General features: G+C 46.8%; 1 protein-coding gene across 3 annotated transcripts in view; it reads left to right on the forward strand.

The window, feature by feature from the left end:
* Window positions 1-19,963, forward strand: part of LOC120793623 (metabotropic glutamate receptor 8-like) — a 128,421-nt gene that overhangs the window by 26,244 nt on the left and 82,214 nt on the right. For all 3 annotated transcript variants that reach the window (XR_005708008.1, XM_040133854.1, XM_040133855.1), the window contains exon 3: window positions 11,652-11,868. Coding sequence is in view for 2 of the 3 variants with exons in the window: in XM_040133854.1 (XP_039989788.1) it covers window positions 11,652-11,868 (217 nt within the window). In the remaining variant the exon portion in view is untranslated. The remainder of the gene's footprint in view (window positions 1-11,651; window positions 11,869-19,963) is intronic.

Below are 19,963 nucleotides of genomic sequence, written 5' to 3' on the forward strand. Positions count from 1 at the left end.
GACAAGCGTGAAACTGTGTTTTCATGATGCTTTCACCTGAGCGCTGAGAGCTGGTCCCTTTCATGCGCTAATGTGTTTGAGCCGAGGCGCGTTTCCAATTAGACCTGCTGAAGGTTCGTGCATCAGTCTGACAAGGAAGCAAAAAAAAAAAAAGAAAACATAAACTTGTGGCTTCGGTCCTGGTCTGTAAACTCTGTCCCTCTGAACCTTCTCACCGTCTGAAGTGAGACAGGTGCTGCTCGTCCCCACAGACTGAGAGAAGCTAATTATTATCCTCCAGAACGTCAGCGATTGTTTCATCGCTTTGAATCATGTTTGTTCGCCGATGCTGACTCAGCTTGGCTGTAATCCTTTCTCTCTGCAGGACAGATACTTTATCTGCCCCCCCCCCCGCCACCAGAATCGCAACAAAGCCCTCTTCGCACCGCTAATGAATACACGAAACGTTGGGCAAATTAAAATGTTTAATACTAAATGCGTCTCTGGCAGTGATGAACCTACAGAGAACCCTCAGCTGAATCTGCAGCTCCCCTCGGCTTTACGGAGCTTTACAGCGAGTTTAATGCTCAGAGTTTATCTGTCCGGACCACAACTTCACTGCTCTGATTGTCGTTTACAGCCGCGGCAGGCAACTGTGGTCAGAGAAAGAGCTGCAGGTAGCCTCTGCTGTTTGCTGCTGAGCAGGTAGAGTAACAAACACACGTATATGATTCAAAAAGTTGTCACGCTGATATGGTTTTGTTTCTCTGATGGTGATGATGATGATGATGATAATGGTGATGATGATAATGTGATGATGATGGTGATAATCATGATGGTGATAATGATGATGATGATGATGGTGGTGTTGATGGTGATGATGGTAATGATGATAATGATGATGATGATATAGGTCATTTTGCTCCTGTCTTTACAAAGATTACCGATGTAAACAAAGCACTGATGCTCCAGTAATCGACATTTTTAGCCTTGTTAGTGGCGGCGCTCCAGGGATGGCGGCGTCACCGATGTCAATGACATTTGTTGTTTTGAGTGAAGTATTTTCGCTTATGGGTGGATTTCCATGAAACTCTGTACAGTATTGATGTTCCCCATCAGGATGATTTTGACTTTTCGTCCAGAACCATCATCGGGTCAATTTTTTTTAATTTGTCCAGTGCAATCCCAACAGCCGAAGTTGTACTTTCTGTTTGTTGCCAACTAGCCATTGTGACCGTGCAAACATGCTGAACTCAGATGGTAAACACGGTATGACTGCTAAACATCAGCACGTTAGCATAGTCATCAGACTAGTACAGAGCGCTCTGGGCCCGATCGCTCACCGGTTTGATCCCACAGCATACAAACGGTCGTTCCGTCCTTCTGTCTGATCAAACAAAATAAAAACTCTGAATCAGAGAATCTGTTTTTTTAGGCTTCACAGCAGCAAGTGGGTCAGACGGTGTTTGAGGCCTGGATGTGTTAAAGTGGGACAGGGGGGGATGTAAGGAAAACAGCAGAAGTTCACCTCAGCAGGCTGCAACCAAGTGCACTGTAATAACTCCAGTGATTTATTCTGTGCAGCTGATCAGTGTCAGTGCAAATTAATTAGTGTTACTACTGTGTTGCCTAACAAGATGCTATTCGCTCCAAACAAAGGTTTTCTCCAGTTTTCCTTTAGTCACTAGCTGGTTGATTTTATCCATAAGACTGTATCAAATAAACGAAATGACTGAGCGATAAACAAGGTTTATCAGACCGTGTGATTTTAAACGGCGGAGCTTCTGCTCATCAAGATTGTTGTGGGGTTACACTGTGACTTAAGAATCGAGTCACAAGTTGAAGTTGTTTTTTCTGAAACAAGAATGTCTCTGTAGTTGGGTGTCAGTTAAACAGGATTGTAAGGCTGATATGAACAAAAACCTCATGTAAAAAACCTTGACTTCATACGTGCATGTTTGTGCTGGTAATTGGACTCAAAACCAGCCTTTTTTTTTTTTTTGTCTTCACGTGTCTCCGTCTGATCCCAGCAGTTTGTTTCTCCTCTGTCATGTCGGTCTAGATTAGAGGTCTTCAGTGGAGCCGCTTGGATCCTGCAGTTTGGGTCGGGTGTAGTTATGCTTGGTTACTTTTTGGATTGGGTCTCTTCTTTTCAAAGTGACACGGGTTGGGTTTCGGTGGGTTCTGCTATGGTCTGCTTCCCGTTGAAATGAGTTTCCTCTTTAGGGCAGCTCAGCTCAGCCTTTAGAGATAGCGGTAAGGAGCTCAGACACTCGCTGCTCTTTTTCGCGTCGAAAGGATCGGGTCCGAACTCCGGACAAAAACCTGCATAACAGCCGTTCACGCGTGAAATACAGTCTGCTCGAACATCACTTCGCTCTTGGCTGTCTGAGAGCGAGGAACACCCACATACATGCTTCCATATCTGACTGTACATCCATAATGCAGCAGCTCCTCTCCTCACTCCGCTGAGCTGATGTGCCGTACACGAGTGGAGAAAAAATGTTGCTGAGCTCAAGGACTGTTCTTAAAGCTGAGCACTTTACATAATCCCCTCAGGGTGGAGATGAGATCAACGCTTGACGTTCCCCAGCAGGACAAGGACAGAATCTAAACGTTGAACTTAAAGCCAAGATGTTCGGGGGACAGCTTGGCATCCGGCCTCAGTCTGTTTGCTTGTTTACTCAGTGGGCAGGCTGGGCGCTGACTGGCTGGGTGAGACATTTGCCGCCTCGTATGTTTGTTCTCTGCGGCGGCTCCAGCTCCTCGCCCGCTGACACCGGGTGAGAGCTGGCCTCGGCCGGTTTTTGGAGGCCAAAAAGCCACCTGCCCGTGTCGGGACCGGCCACCTGTGACGCAGCGCCAGCAGCGGGACGGACACGTCACCGCGTCCTCAGGGTCAGGCGGGTCTGAGACAGGACTGGACGGAGCTCAGAGAGTCAGCAGGAGGCCTGTCGAGCCCATCGATTTTTGGCTGCCGGCTGGTTTCTGTTTCTCAGATGAATGATTTGGCAGTGAGCAGCGTCCGAGTGAGCACAAGTCTGAGTTATTTTTAGGAGAAAACAATACCAGTACATTCGTTCTGGTATTGTTTTCGGACTTTGAGAATCAAGGAAAGGAGATTGAAAAGAGGCATTTTAATCAGGTGGAGAGCAGCAGTGAACATAAATACGAAACAGGCGACTTGTGAATCCTGATAGTTCGTCTTCATAAACTCCTGTCGTCCTTTCAAACTCACAGAACTTTATTTTAAATTCTAGTGGAGACCCCAAAGTTTTCAACAACGCTAAACCTGTCAGGCTGAATTTTGGGAAAATATGTCTGGAATATCTCCATTTGAACATGAAGACTTGGATGAATATTTCAATCAGTGGTCTCATGTTTATTTTCATAACTGTGATCAACTCCCTGATCAGCTGATGTTCCGGGGTTTTCATATACTACCCATTTGTTTTGAGGCAAACGTAATTGCCGACCGACTATGTTCAGAAGCAAAGTTTTCTCTAACGAAAGAAGGGGTTTACGCTTATGGACCGAATGCAAGTCGTAGGTCAGCGTTTTGGGTGGATGGTGGACGTACAGAGCTCATGGGCTTTGACACTGGAGGCCGAGGTTCACATCCTGAGTCCCGTGTGTGGTTACGTGTAGGAAACAAATGCGCTTCGGTTAAAGTTCGAGAACAATGGTGGTGTCAGTTCAGCTCAAAGTCAACACACACTGTCTTGTGCTTTTAAGTCATTATCGACTTCTTCAGCATTTAACCAAGACCACGGTCGTTCCTGAACCTTAATGCATTAAGTCCATAAAATCAATCATAAGTGACATTTGGTTGACGGGCGTTCCTCTCTTTCCGTGTAACTCGTGTGTAAAACGCATCTCAACACGTGATTCTTGCTTTGAAATTTTGCTGTTTTAAATGCTCATGCGGAGCTTTTTGTTGTCGACTCTTAATCTTGTTCACGTTAAAGTGAGAGAAACCCTGAATAAAAACCCAAGTTTAAAGAGACAAGTGTCAGAAATCTCCCAACCTTCTTCTAAAGCCCCCTGTTCGTGATTTAAAACGTAACACGAGTTCCTGGAACCATTTTTTTTAAAGTCAACGTTAACCCCCCCCCAAAAAATACTGAACCAAATCTAAAATGACAATCTTGTGATATTCATATGAAAAACTTTTAAATCAAAGGATATGATATGAATGTTTCTTTGTTTCTGCCTTTTGGATGTGTACAAAACAGGTTGCGAGAGAAACGTGTCTTTTCATGTGGCGTCTCCATTATTTCAACCACCAGAACAAGTTGTTTAATAAGTTGCGCTGACGATACTTGAACAGTTAGTGTAGCTTTCGCTCCAGTGTCTGTATGATCTCGCTGTTTGCTGCAGACACCGCGGAGTCTCCGTGTCTTCTGGAGCAGTTCAGAGACGCGCCGAGTCCCTCAGGTCGCCTCAGAAGAAAATATAAAACAAACTTTATTTACAAAGTTATTTTTCTTCTCCGATGCTCACGGAGGCTCAGCTCTTACTTCAGCTTCTTTCTAATCACACGCTGAACTTCCGTTCAACCCGTTTCCTCCGAAGAGCTTCAAAAGACTGTTCACCATCGCAGGCATGTGACCCAGCTTAACGCCAGGCGGCGTGTTGTTCTCTCGTGAGTCTCGTATCAGACTCCTGAGGCTCTGATTTCATTTAAAGACCTCAATAATATCCTTTTTTTTTTTTTTTCCAATTCAAATGCTGATTGAGCTCAGCTGTTGAATGTCTCGACCAATCAGGACAAGTTTCCAGTGTTTGATTTGGAAAGCCTCCTTTACGGCCTGGTCACAAAAGCAGATGTTGTTAAAGCGATTTAATTTAATTTAACTTAGAGCAAAGGATAAACGGACCCCGTTTGTCACAGTTTTGTTTTCTTTAGGAGCCTTTCGCCTACAATTTTACAGCAGAGAAATGTGATTACGGTTGAGTCTATAATATGTACTTAAAAAAAGGCTTAATTTTTGGAATCTTCTAATCTTCAAGAATCAAATTAAATTGAATCGAAACCACAATCGGATTGAAAGGAAGCTGGACTTTACGACGAATCCAGTCGAGAGATGCAGTACGTGACAACGTCCGCTCCCACCAGAAGTGAAACTAGAAAAAGGTAAAGTGTGTCCTGAGGGTGGCGCCGGAGGAAAGGTCACGGGGTCATTAAATCAAAACCATTCCTCATCTGGTTGGATAGATTTTTGGTAGAGACAATTCGGGAACGGTGCTGCTGAGTCAGGTGACGTGCGCGTGCGATCTGAGTTAGTATTAAAATCACATCAGTCGTCGTGTGGTGATTGAAGTTCAGAAGAAGCTGGTCATTCTTAAAATAAGAATAATTTTCAAATGGCCGGCTTTGTGTGTATAAGCAAGTTTATGGAGGTTATGTGTGAAAAATATGATGCCAAAATTCCCAAATAGCTTAAATCTCAGCAGGCTGTTAACAAAACATTCGCACACAAGGTATTTTCTTAGACAATAAATGTAGCTATAATTTCTTATGGATAATTAGATCATTTGACTCAGCTGTGTGATCCTTCCTAGCAGAGCTGCAACAAATGTTTTCATTACCGATTAATCTGGTGATGATCTTCTCGATTCACAGTTTGGTCCATGAAATGTCAGGAAAGTGTGAAAAAGGCTCAAGGTGACCTACTCTTTCAAAAACCCAAAGATATTATTTATAAAACCAGATATTATGTACTTTTGAGAAGCTGGACTTCATGACTCTTCTCCATTTTTGACCTGAAAATTAAAACAATTAATCCTTTATCCGAATTGTTGCCAGTGAATGTTCTGTCGACTGACTGACCGATTTAATTGACTAATCGTCGCTGCTCCGTATCACGGCCGGCTCTCTGCTCATCATCCCTAGCATGATTTTTAACAGCTGGCAATGGAGCAATGTCCTGCACGTAAATTGAGAATATTGCACAAAGCGACAACGCTTAATAAATAAATCCTGTCTGTTTGAATGGGAGATGCAGCTTGTTTTTTTTGGTTTTTTTTCACGATGAATGATGTGGAAACGAACAGATCTGTTTTATCTGAGCAATAATACGGAGAGTTTATTACTGCCAAAGTTGCTGGTCGTGACAGAATCGTCGCTTATGCAAAACTGCACTTTCTGCCAAAAGACACTTGGCAGCAAGGACCTTTGGGTTTTGGTAGAGAACAGTGTCTTTTATTAAGCTAACGGTCATCAAACGTCGACTCCTAACAGGTTTAGGTCTAAAGGCAAAGTCTAAAGGCAGCGTTTCTCTTATGGGCAGTTAGGATGCATGATAAATACGGGCCACGTCTTGTTGATCGACACCGTGTCGAAAAATTTGGTTTTACGTGATATACGACAGGATACGTGATGCTCAGACAGGAAGGGGAGGAAGGAAACTGCCTGGTTGTTGAGGTTTTTTTTTTTTTTTTTCCGGTGGGGCCTTTTCGAGCGGGTCGTTGAGCCATTCTGACTTCGTCCTGAATTCAATTTGATCACTGCGAGGGAGAAAGATTAAGGGAAACCGAGCAGCTGGAGCAGCAGCAGCAGGAGTCACTCAGGATTTTACCTCCAGGGCAAGGCTGTTTATTGTCCAGGAAAGAGACGGATGACAGTAAATAGAGCCTTTACTTTAAATAAGAAAATCAGAGCGCGGAGTGAAGGATGATGGACGTGTGCTGTCACCTCAGATGGATTCCTTCTTTTCTCGTTCAGCCGGGCAGAAAGCTTGAGGCTGTGGCAGGAAGACGAGCATCGATCACTGTCGCAGAAAACACCCTGAGACGGCAGAAAACGGGGAGCGTGTCCTCGGGAGCAGAGGTGTCCACACGTACGTAAAACTGTTCTCGGCGTGAGACCAGTGTTGGATCCAGCTCATCGGGTCTCACTGGTCCAGACGAAGAGTCCGGCGTTGAGGGTAATGATTTCCGTCGGGACGTCATCTATCAACGCGCTGCCGGCCCGCTGGGAGGTGACGGGGCCATCAGCTGCTGCTGTCACCTCACGGCGGGCCGACGTCCGGGTCCAGATCACTTCTGTCTGTCCCACTGAGACAGAGCGAGATCGAAAAGCTCTTCAGTCACGTCCACGCTGCAAAAAAAACCCTCCAGCTTTACACGTTTTTTTTTCTCAATGACAAAAAGCCCGAAAGTAGATTTTTTTTTTTTTTTTTAAACAAGTGGAGAAACCTGCCAGTGCATAAAGTTCATCTAACCCACAAATCAGTTCAGATCTTCATTGTCCTACAGGAGGAAATTAAAAGCATAAACCTAAATCAATTTTCAAAACAGAAAAAAGGAAAAAGAAAAGATGAGCTGTGTTTAGGTGGTTTAAGGAATCAGATCACTGTTGTAAGAAGACTTAGGCTAAAAACAGACCTCGCCTTGTTCTTTTATCCAAAACTGCTTCATGAAAATGTGTTTTTTTTGTTTGTTGTTTTTGCAAACAGAAGTTCTCCACCTCTTGCTCTCCCATTGGTTAGAATCGCTCTAAGTTAACATGGACCCACCGGACATTGTTCCCCTGAAACAAAAGAAAGCATGACCTTCACTCCCTTGAGGTCGAATCCAGGAAGTAATCTGGATTTCTTCTGCATCTTCTGCGACTCATTTCCCCAAACATCCCCTTGATCAATCTGATAGCTTTTTAAAATCGAATCCTAAAAAGGATACGAGACAGTAGACTGATAATAGATAACAGATCTGTTCAGATGTTCTGAACCTCTGCCCGTTGTTTCAAAATAAAAGCCCTGCGTGGAGCAGCGGCAGCAAAAATAAAAGCCCACAGTGGTGGTGGATGATTTTTTTTTTTTAAATTTGGGTGGGATGGGAAAAAAATCATCTGCCAAACGACTTCAGTGATTTTTTTTTTTTTAGTTTTTTTTATTTGAGCTGGTGATTGCACCGCTGTGAGGATGGAGATGTGAGTGTGCTTTGAGCCATTCAGCAGGGTTTCCAATTAGGGGCTGCTAATTAAAATTGCTGTCCTCCAGTTGTGGCAGGGACTCCCCCCCCCCAGAAGCCACCGGCAGGGAACGAACTAGACTTTTTCTCCCCGAGTATCTGTAATTTATTTAAAAACACATTTGGAACCCGGTGTGAGTAAGGCGAGCTGCTAATTTCACAATCCACATCAGTCATTATCGGGATTATTATCATTACTGCTATAATTTGATGATGTCCATTTTCTTACCCACAGAGCTCGCTTAAGAAGCCAAACTGGGATCATAATTTCATCTAGGCTGTTGTGATGCTTCAGTTTGCCACACGCAGACATGACAGCTATAGTTTCCCATTTCATGCTAACCTTCTGCTAACCTTCTCACATCTGTGTCAATCTTTAACAAATCATCCGGTTTTTAGGTTGAGGAGAAAACAGCGATGCGAAGTCTTGGCGAAGTCTTGGCTGCTTGAGGACTCCCCCTCGCTTGTGATCAAAGCCCCGAGACATTTTTAACTCCCTCACTTTGTTCGACAGCTCCCTCCCGACCTGAAGGGAGCAGGCCGCATCAGGCTTGGAGGGGCCAAATCGCCCTGCAGCACACTGGAGGTCATGCCCCTCGTGAAGCCGGCCAAAACCAAATCAACTGCAAAAAAAAAGCAGTGGCGCAGACCTTAGCCACCGAAGCGGAAAATCTCTGCCCTCCGTGCTGCAGCTAGAAATTCCTGAGCTCTGATTAACGACCAAAAGAACGATATCGTGGATGTGAATGGGCCAAATGAGTTTTCTGTGCAGAGGGTCTGGGCTAACACCCCTGAAACCTCCTCCCTCCACACATTTTCATCTCAAGTTTCCATCCAAATGAGGTGCAAATTTAAACCAAACGTCCCGAAAATGCGAGCCAATGTGCGTTTCCTTCCGCTACTGTGAATGCTGGACCGCTGGCGGTGCTGAATGTCGAGTCGGTTGCCGTTGAACCGCCGCGAAAACCTTTTGTTTGAAGCAGAGCGAACCCCTGAGCGAGGAGCTCGCGGGAGTTTCCTCGTGTTGACCGGAGAAAGTTGAGGTTGTTCGGCACCAGGACGCCTCCACCCGGACTGCGACCAGTGGAGGTTTTCCAGGCGCGTCCGACTGGGTGGAGCGCCCCCCCCAGAGTGGGCTTGTTGGCTGCACACGCTCAAATCACGGGGGGGCAGGATCCGAGGCCTACGCAGAACATTGGGATCTGCTTCAGAAAAATGTCAGCAGTGAGAAACAATTAACATTAAATGGGGTAAAACATTAAAAAACAGCTGTATGGTCATTTTTAAACACAGAAGCAGGGTGTGTAAATAGCTCACGTGTTTTTAATGGAGCAGCAGCCGACGGAGCATCAATAACTGATGCTGCTGTTTATTCAGAACACAATGCATCATTAATGCTAATGGAGGGTCCCATCATATTCTCATGTAGCTGCATTTATTTCAACCTTGACTGTACTCTCTGTGTGTGCGTGTGTGCGTGTGCGTGCGTGCGTGTGCGTGTGTGTGTGTGTGTGTTATGCATCGTTAGGGCCAGTGTGAGTTTTAGACCTTTTTGGAGTGAGGCCATTTTGGAAAAGCCAGGACGTTGTGGCCCGTCCTCACTTTCTGACACACAATTAGCGTAAGGGGTTAGGGAATGCATTATGTCAATGAGTGTCCTCACAAAGAAAGTACAAACGTGTGTGTGTGTGTCTCACCTTCATTTCTAGTCACGGGTCCCATCAAAACCTCATATTTGACACAGGTCATATAGTTTGGATTTAGAGCAGGAGACTGATGCTCCCATGCTTTTTGACTTTCTTCTTTTTTTTTTCTTTTTGATTTTCACCCCAGCTTTCCTGGTTTTAATCCTGGTCTCCAAATGAAACATTTGACTTTAGTTTCTGCTGAATATGTTGATACGGTCAGTAGAAAACTTTAGAGTTTGTGTCACAGGTTTTCTGAAGGGAGTTTGGTACGGAAGATTTGAAATGCTTAGAGTAAAACCGATCAATCAAGAAATGAAGTGAAATACAATATATATACGCATTCTGTTTCCTTTTTATGTATGAATTTACTCTGTCATAGTTAAATAAAAAACAATTATTTAGCTATTCAGCTCTTTAATTTAACCCATTTTAATCTTCTTTGTCAAAGAGGAGTTTAATTTCATGTTAGGTCAAAACCTTGTATCTGATGTTTTCAAATCAGTGAAAAAACACACGATGCTCCTCGTTAGGAGTTAGTCAGTTAGTTTTCTTTTTCTCTGTGTGTGTGTGTGTGTGTGTGTGTGTGTGTGTGTGTGTGTGTGTGTGTGTGCGTGCGTGCGTGTGTGTCGACAGAGTTTTTATGCCAGATGTAGGAATAAAAATTTTAGCTTTATAATCAGGGTTTTTCCCTGCAAACACGATATTTCCTATCTCCGGGTCTGAAGGTTGACATTATTACTCTCTACCTATTGAATTGCTCTTAAAATGTTTAAGATAATGTCTAAATGTCATCGTGTCCTCGAGCTCACACAGGGCTGTTTTTCAGAGTCTCTGAATTGTTAACATTCTGGACACAATTTTTTTTTTTTTCTCCCCCCTCAGCAACAGTCAAACTTATTTCATGTCGAATGGAAAATGCGAATCTCCAAAGTGACCACTGCCTCCGTCCATTAAGTAAACAGTTGAGGAAACGTTTAAAGAGCTGAAACCTCAGTAAAGCGTCAGGAGCTCAGATGTGGTGTTTGTGCTCAGCCCTGTGAAAGTAAACTTCAGCTCCTCTCTGATGTGTTAAACCTGCAGCGCTCCGATAGTGTCGGCTCTGACAGGTTTGTATTTACAGTACAGGCCTTTAATTTGCCGCCTGTCGCCGAGCGAGTGGGGGTGAGTGACATTTGTATTGCTGTCAGGCCCCCGGCCATCCGTCTTCCTCCCTCCTCCCCTTCCCACGTGAGTCCCGATGAGGCGACCGGCGGCGCTCGGCCCAGCACCTCGGCCTCTGACTGAAGTGAAATCAATCAGCCCTTCAATCCTTCTCTAAAGGACCATTATCTGGCCCCGACGGGCCTGTCGGCCTTTCTGCCGCAGGATCAATGACCTGATCCGCCTCCCTAATTCACAGCAGAGCTTGCTAACTCGAGTCTGACGAGAACCCGGACAACGGGAAGCCGAGGAAGGTCAGGATTTAAGGTTCAAACTCAATCTGTTTAAACCTCAGCAAATATACGGCGGGATGTTTGGGAGAGTCCAGCTGAAAGCACCGTTTTCCACCTTCCTGTCTCCAGTTAGTGGTTAGTTTTGGGGTGTGAGGCTTCTGAAAGTTACGGTACAGACATCTCACAGTGGAAAAATAAACCTCAGATAAACAACCTAAACATCAGTGCTCTCTGGCGAGCAGTGTGTGTAGCGCTGACCCTCTCTGTAACGTACCTCAAACCGACGGTGATGTGGCTTTTTGTGCTGCAATGTCTTGTTTCTTAATGCCCGACATGTGCACCGATACTGATAAATCTGCAAAGATAACGTCGCTCGATATGTCAGCCTGGTCGGTTTCTGCGGTCCAGCTCTAATCTTGCTGTTGTTACCAGTTCGATGTGGGAGAAATCGGGTTGGGTGAGATCGGTTTACGGTGTCCTCTAAATGCGTTAAAGTTCGTACTGTATAACTGCTGCACCAGCATTTTCCCATTCCAGCGATTTGAAACTAACCGTCAACGGCTCCGTGTCTCCGCAGATTCCTCAGATCAGCTACGCCTCGACGGCTCCGGAGCTCAGCGACAACACCCGCTACGACTTCTTCTCCCGCGTGGTTCCTCCGGACTCCTACCAGGCCCAGGCCATGCTGGACATCGTGACGGCGATGGGCTGGAACTACGTGTCCACGCTGGCCTCCGAGGGGAACTACGGCGAGAGCGGCGTCGAGGCCTTCGTCCAGATCTCCAGGGAGTCGGGTAGGAAAACCTTGAGATGTTCTCCACTGGAGCTCAAAATGAGATCTGAAGAGTTTGCTTGACCTCTGTGGGTTTTCAAGCGGCTGGTTGTTAACCTGGTTGTGCTCGTGCTCGTGTGTGTGTGTGTGTGTTCTGATGAGGAACAGGAGAAGAGGTCGCGTAATTGTCTTGATGTAATTATTTACGGAGATTGAAGCTGCGGTCAGTCACGGCTGGTCACGAAGGCAGGATCACGCTCCAGGCGCTGGTCGCTAAACCAGATCACACCACATTTATTTTATACTGTAAGAGGCATGTTGAATATCATCAGCGGTAACAAGTATGTTGGAGATCGGTGGTGTGTGTGTGTGTGTGTGTGTGTGTGTGTGTGTGTGTGTGTGTGTGTGTTCCTTGACTGCCGTGTTTTGTGAATCCCAGGCTGTGATTGGCAGCTGGAGACCCTCCCACCTTCCCCTCAGACCACCTGCATCCTGTTTCATATCTTCCGTCTCACATGCGCATTTTATTTCTGGCCCGCTGTTGGCATTCCCTCTACAGCTGTGGTGGGGGGGGGCACACAACAGCTGAGGGAGTGGGAGAGAAAACAATGTAAGGATACACGCAAAAGCTTCTTCCGTGTCCTCAGTGGATTATGTTTACTGGTGAGTCTGCTCGCTGACGCAGGTGAGCAGTCTGACCTCCTCTAAAATGAGGAGGGGGGAAAAAAAAAAAAACGGCTTCAGGTGAGTTTCGTTGCTTTCACGTTGAGAGGCCCTGATACGTTTAACGTAGTGCAGATTTAGATGCGTGCCCAAATTTAAAGGGCTTATTCTTAATATTCTTTTTTCCTTCAGCAGCAGGCGTCGGCTATAGGCGCTAAATCGGCAGCCCTCATTGGATAATCTTCAGACACGCCAGGCTCAATCGTCATTGACCTTCACACTGATGAGATACAGTGAGATCTTTTGTGTAGTGTCTGACTTTTTTTTTCTTTTTACATCGACAACATTTCCGAACCACATTTCCTCTGGATAGTCAAAATAAATTAGATGTCAGCAGGATTATAACAGAGAGCCGACTGTAAATGCAGCATTTTATGTTGCTGTATTTTCAAATCTCCGCCACCTCCACTAGAGCCAGCGCTGACTGTGGCTATGGCTATCGCTTGGTCTACTTCTGCTGCCGCTTTTACGGCTACTGCTGTCACCGTGGCTGTTACTGTGGCTACTCTTTACAGCCCCTAAGTGTACAGGATCATTGCCCGGGAAAAGCAATGTGGAGCCAAAAAATTATAGCATTGGCCAGGGCTGTAGCCTCCCAGTGGACACCGTCGTCTGTCACCGCCACAGCAGCGGCCTGCCAACCCACGGTGCAGAGACCCAACGAGCTTCTGCTGATTGTCCTTACAGCTGCAAAGATACGGACTCAGGGCCGAGCCGCGGTACCTACCGGGACTCTAACACGCCACAGCAAGAGCTCTGTGCTCACAGCCGAGTAGTCCGGAAGACAAACATCCGAACGGAGCTCCGCAGAAAACATGTCCCTATGGACGGAACGCATTCTGCACAGTATGAAATGGTGTCCCACGTGCGAAATGTTGCTGTTTCTGTGAGGAGAGAAACCTGCCAAGTTTAGCGCTTTACATGCCGAAAGCGGAGCAGTTGACGTCCGCGGATCTGTTTCAGTAGCGCAGATCGTGTGCGTTGATTACAAGCCTGAGCTCTAATGAGCATCGTGGCGCAGCTCATGCTTCCTCCTCCAAACAACACCTCTGCCGTTTTAACTGGATTCGTTTAATCTAACGGAGACACCGGTTTCTCTGCAGCAACATCAATTTACAGTATAAAAAAAAAAAAACCATACATTACAAAATATACGTGTGTGTGTGTGCGTGTGTGTATGTATATAGATAGATATATATAGATATATAGATAGATATAGATATATAATAAAACTAGATGAATAATAAAACAATTTTTCATCTCCTGACTGTTGTACTCTCTGCTTCTTTCCATCACTGGCAGCCTGATTTACGACCTCGCTGCCGTAATACCTACATGCCTGACTCCTGTCTGTGTGTGTGTAAAAATGGCGGCGGCAAATGGCGGAGGAATGGCTGCGGATGGGAGGCGCGCGAGGAAGAGCCTCGGTTTAATAACGAGACACTGCGCACGGAGCAGCTGTGGCTTCTCTGTGGGATCAATGAGCTTTCATCTCGGCCGCTGCGGTGCTCATCTCTGCGTGCGCACGGGCGAGAGCACACACACGCGCGCACACACACACACACACACACACACACACACACACACACACACACTGCAGCACATGGAAATGACTTCATTAGCGAGACTGAATACGTATTTATATCAACAGGAGCGACGTCCGATGTTATGAAGCCTCTCAGCTGCTGCGGGAATCACAGTCACCATGATAAAGGAAGATGTATTGATCAGAGCTGATCGCTGATTAGCTCCTAATGGCTGGAGTTTGGGAAAACATGTCTTCACACACTACCAGTGTGTGTGTAGTTGAGTTCAGGTCCAGTTTCTCTCCTCTGTTTCATAAATGAATCAGAGGCTGTGATTGGCTGCTGGTCACCCTCCCGTCTTCTCTTGTATGTAAGAAGTGTGACTTTTGGCAGCCTGTGTTTTCAGAGTGAAGAAGACATAGAAAGTTGAACAGGAGGCTGAGTTATCGTCTCGTTTTGAGGAAAACACATCGAACACAGAAAATCTTCTTTGTTAGACCTTCTTCTTCTGAATGAAACAAGTAAATGATACGACTGCAAGGAGAAGACTCGTATTCAGAAATGAAATAAGGTGCACGCCCCCTCCCTCGCTCATATCAGACAATAAATTACTGAAATTACTGTGGATAAAAGGGAGAAAAGAGGAGGTAGTGAAGGAAAGGAGGAGGTATAGAAGAAAGGTGGGAGGTGGAGACGAACAGGTTGAAGTCCAGGAGGAAAGAAGGGCGTAGAAGATAAAAAGAAGACGTAGAAAAGGAGGAGATATTTAAGGAAAGGAGAAGGTGAAGGAGTAAAGGAGGTAGTTTTAAAGGAGAATGTAGACGGAAATAAGGAGAGGGCGGAGGAGAAAAAGAGGTGCAGAATAGAAAAGGATGAGGTAGGAGAGGAAGAAGGTAATAGAAAATAGAATGAGGATGTAAGAGGGAATTGGAACAGAGAGAAGGAAAAGAGGAGGTAGAGCAGGAAAAAAAGACAGTGAAGGAAAATAAGGCAAGAAGGAGAAAGGAGGATGAAGTGGAAAATACAAGGAGAAAAGGAAGGAAAGGAGCAGATAATGCCGATAAAGGAGGAGGTAAAGAAAGAAGGAGGTGAGAACAAAGTAGGTAGAGTAGAAAGGAGGTATAGAGAGGGTAAAGAGTGGGTGGAGAAGGAAAGAGGGAGGTACAGGAGGAAAGATGTGAGGATGAAAGAAAAGGAGGGGGTACAGAGAAGAAAAGGAGGAGAGGGAATAAGGTAGAGGAGGAGGTGGTGGAGGAAAGGAGGAGGTGGTGCAATAAAGGAGGAGATGGTGGAGGAGAGGAGGAGGAGATGGTGGAGGACAGGAGGAGGTGGTGGAATAAAGGAGGAGGTGGTGGAGGAAAGGAGAGTTTCCTTCTCTGAGGCACCTTCCTGGCCTGTTGGTCCAGCTGCTGAGATGTTAACAGATGTGACTGATGTGTAACCTGAGGTCTGCAGAGACCTGCACTAATGGCTGCCACATAACTCCGGATCACTGCCTCCGCCGCCCCGTTAAGCCCGTCTCCATGACAACGGCTGCAGATCTCCCCACGGCGGTGCTGAGCGGTTCGGGGACGGACGGATAAAAACACCGTGATGTCCCAACAGAGTCCAGCCCTGCAGCAGGATAAGGTGTGTGTGTGTGTTAACCTGAAGGGGGCGGAGCTCCGGGACAGCTGACGGGCGGAGCGAGACTCTTCGCCGTCTGTGATGTCATCAGCTGGTCCTCTGGGCTGCTGGGAAGTAGCCTCACCTCGACGAGTGATATTTCCACTCAACTGTAAGAGGATCTGGCGGAAGCTACACGAAGCTACGGTTGTGTGTGTGTGTGTGTTTTTTGCAAAAAATTGTAAAATGGCTGCTTGTAATTTGTCTTCAGTGTCTCCTTGTTTCCCTCGCTGCGTCCGCATCTCGTCCTCATGTCTTGGTCCGTCCCATGTAAGACGCGAGGAGGAAGAGATGGGAGAAGAACGAAAAGAGACGACTTTTCCTCCGACCCGTCCTCTGAAGGGACGTCGGTTTCCCACGATGGCGGCGGAGCTGAAGCGACGCACTGTCCAAACAACGGCCGCTGCCGGAGCAGCCGCGTAGTGAGGCTCTCCAGCTGGGCCTGCCCCTGAGTCGGCTCAGGGGTGGCACTTCTGGTTTGGTCTTTATCGGTCAGGTGGCAAAATGTGGTCCCGGAGACACCTACTGTCGCAGGGACTACCACAGAGGCGGTTCTGAGTGATCTGGCGGCCGTTTGTCCGCCTGCGTGTCTCGTCCGTGGACAGATTTTCGTCTCCACGATGGCGTCACAGCTGTGCAAGATACGGTCGTGAAACTTTGCAGGTGTGTGGTTGAGATGGGTGCGGTCCGAGCAAGGGCGCCGGAAGGAGGGAGGGGATGGGACCCCACGGTTTGGCTTATTGAGTAAATCTGTCACGGTCCACCTGCTGCGCCAAACTCCCTTCTCTCATGTTGTGTGTTCCATGGCACCAGAAACACCGACCTGGCGTCGCGGCTGATGTGATCCCTCGCAAGCTGCTCTCTAGTTGGTTCATGCTTTTTTCTTATCTATATTTTCATTTTTTTTTTTTTTATCATTACACTTTATCTACAAGTAGGAGAAACACGTCATTCGCTCCCCTGCACACGTAGTGTGGGTTCAGCTCCGCTCCAAGCTCCCGCACATGACTCTTCACCTGTCTGTGTTCTGTGTTCATCGTCCGGGATGTGAAGACATCCGATTCCCACGCAGTCGGAGAAAGTGTACGTTTTTTGCTCGCTTATGAAATCCCAGCACACTGCCGAGCGTCCCCGCCGCAGAGGGACAGAGCGGCCGACAGAGGCGAGTCCCGCCTGCCCTCTGTTTCCGTCACCTGTCTCCACTGACGTCACGGTTGGTTCTGTGGTTCGGTCATTATAATCACTTGGTTTGTAAAGTTACAGCCTGTCACACTGTGCGTGGCTGCTCAGACACTGAAAGCTCATGAGGCAGCAACACTTCATTTATTTTTCTATTATTTTGCAGCCATGTTTATCAATATTCTCTGGAATTTTCAACCTGGTAGAAGCCGCTATTTGACTTAAAATGTTTTTACTGCCGTAGGGCAACAGACTCTTCCTCTGTCTGACGATGGGATTATCCATGACACAGGTTAAAATGGGAAAATGACCAATGATAAAAAGAAACCACGTTCCTGATGTTTCTGCCTTTGGTAGCCATAGACAGGTGTTACAGTGGGCGTTCCAGCAGCTACAATCAATAAGTAAATAGCCACCGATCACTTATTATACAACCCATGTTTGATATACGTAGTAGTTAGTGGTACGGCAATATCAACCATAACAGGGGACCGGTTTGAAAATAGGAGTAATATGAAAACATAAGTCTGGGCCCAATCCCGCCAGTCCAAAGATCATAGCCTAAGATCCGTGTCCTCCGTGATCCTGACAGTAGGAGGGTTGGCAGTCATCGTGCCTCGACTCGCCCTTGTCCAAGAACGTTATCTGTAGATATAGAAAGGTTTATGGGATGGCAAAGATGACAAGGCATTGTTTCAATCGGCCAAATCTGCAGTATATTCACTCTGCAAAAATCAAAGCAAGACTGCATCAAAACCAAGCTGCTCATCCAGATTTTTAAATGGAAGCTGTTTTTGTTAATGAGTCTCCATCCAAACATAGCGAACATCCTGCTCACCTCTTTTCATTCTCCTGATGAAAATCAGCAGCTCGGAGCACTGCCGCACCTCTGCGCCGCTCCGCTGAGTCGCTGCCGATGCACCCGGCTCATAATCAATTAGCGACGCCCGGACGGGGACCGCGTGGCAGCTCGATTCCTGTTGGAAGCGCCTCGGACCCACAATCGGGTCTGCTAGTGGTTTGCCTCTGTGATGAGCCCCGGGTGGGTTGACTTGTAGGTGGCTCTCTCTGCACCACGCCGAGCCGTCCTGGGCCGCTCTGTGCCGCTCTGCGCCGGGCCAGCTGGCAGGTGACGGTCTCCCAGTTCCCCGGAGAGCGGAGTCAGTGAACCTCCATTGGCAGGGAGAAGCAGCCACAGATTAAAGGAGCATTTACATAATATCACTGCAAAACGAGTCCTTTTTTTCCTGGAAGTTCCTCATCCTAACTGCCCGCCCCCCCAAACATTATACACTTGTGCAGGAAATATCAAAATGTCTTTAAATAATTATTCCCTCAGCTTGGAAATCCTATTAAGCACAGATTAAATATCTTTTCTTGTCCATTTGCCTTTGAAGTCTTTGAGCTCCCTCTGCCATCAGCTGCAGGGTCTTTTCTCTGACGCCTGAACTCCGGAGAGCCTCGACCTCCTGCGTGCTCAGCTGAGACACCGTCCCCGCCTCACATACCAGCGCTCATACAGTCAGCTGGTTTTCCGCGTTTTTATTTAGTGTTAATTCCAGTTAGCAGACAGCAGACGGATGGAGATGACCTTACACAGCCCCATCACTCTAAATATCCTTTAGGCCTGTGGTGTCCAGTCGCGGGCTTTCATTTGGGTCCGGGTGAGCTCTTGCCCGTCATGGCGCTACATGGGACGAAGACCCAGTACTCTTGTCCTGCCATGGACATAAGATGTACTGTCTCACAATGCAAATGCTAACATGCTGATGCGAAGCAGGTTTGATGTTTACCACGTTCACCATTTTAGTTTAGCGTGTTGATGTGCTAACATTTGCCGATGAGCGCCGAAGACAAAGCGTAGCTGAAGCTGATGGGGAATGTCATTAGCTCTGCAGGTATATGGTCGTAAACGAAATTCAAATTTTTTGACCTGACGGTGACGCTAGATGAAGAGTGAGGGGACGACCAAGGTTGTAGTTGGGTTTTCAGTAATACGGTACAGTTAGCCAGGCGGCGACTCCGATAGCGGTTCACTCAAAACCACAAATGCGAACGCCGTGGTTGCACTGGGGGAAAAGTCAGGGGATTATCAAAATCATCGCGGTTCATCCTCCAGCAATCGGTCCAGTAGTTGGTGAGATATTTTAGTTTGGACCAAAGTGCCGGCCCGGCGGACAGTGGCAACCGTAGAGTTGTGCTGCTGGCACGGCTATAAAACACGTTCTGTGAGACCCACGGATTTATCTGCCGTTTGCTAGCGACAGTCGTTCGTCAAACTCGTGACACCGCCGCTGTATGCGATTATTGAGCAGTGCTCTTAAATCGCTTTGGTGAAATGGGCCCCTGAGAATCAAGCAAGATGGGGGGGGTTTATCCAACTTCCTGATAGAAGTGGGGGAAAAAGGGGAAAATGCAGAACTTCTCGGACTCTCTCAGGAAGTTTTTAGTCTGTGAAGTCGGGAAACATTTTTGAAGAGCGCAAAAGGAACCGCGCTGGAGAAAAAAAAATGGCTTCAGGATACGTTCGGGGACCTGCCGTCAGCTGGGAAAACTGCTTTCACCGATGTCTTTTTCCATCTGTGGCGGAATCGCGGCTGTGCACACTCAACACACACAGGTTTCTGCTCTGAGCCACGAGCTCGGGAAAGTTGGTGAAATGAACAAACCATAGGGAAGAAAAAGAAGTTAACACAGATCGGGAGAGGGATGTGTTTGACAAATTACTTTTGCAGTCTGGGCTGATTATTCCAGTCCGATCACTGAGAAACACAGCCCGTTGGACGGCTGTATTTTTAATTATCATCGTCATTATTTGGAATCCTGCTCTTCCAAGGCGGCGGCTGGCTCCACAGTTGCTCTGCTGGACCAGAATTCATTTGCAGGCGTCTGTGGCCTCGGCGTCGGGACCTTTGCTTACGACCACCTGTGCTTATCTGTGTCACTGGGTTTACGCTGTGGAGGCAATTTTCCAAATGCACAAATATACATTTTACATAAATTAGCTTTTGCTACATTCCCTCA

This window comes from Xiphias gladius, chromosome 8 (genome assembly GCF_016859285.1).
Source record: "Xiphias gladius isolate SHS-SW01 ecotype Sanya breed wild chromosome 8, ASM1685928v1, whole genome shotgun sequence".
Taxonomy (NCBI): Eukaryota; Metazoa; Chordata; class Actinopteri; order Istiophoriformes; family Xiphiidae; genus Xiphias; species Xiphias gladius.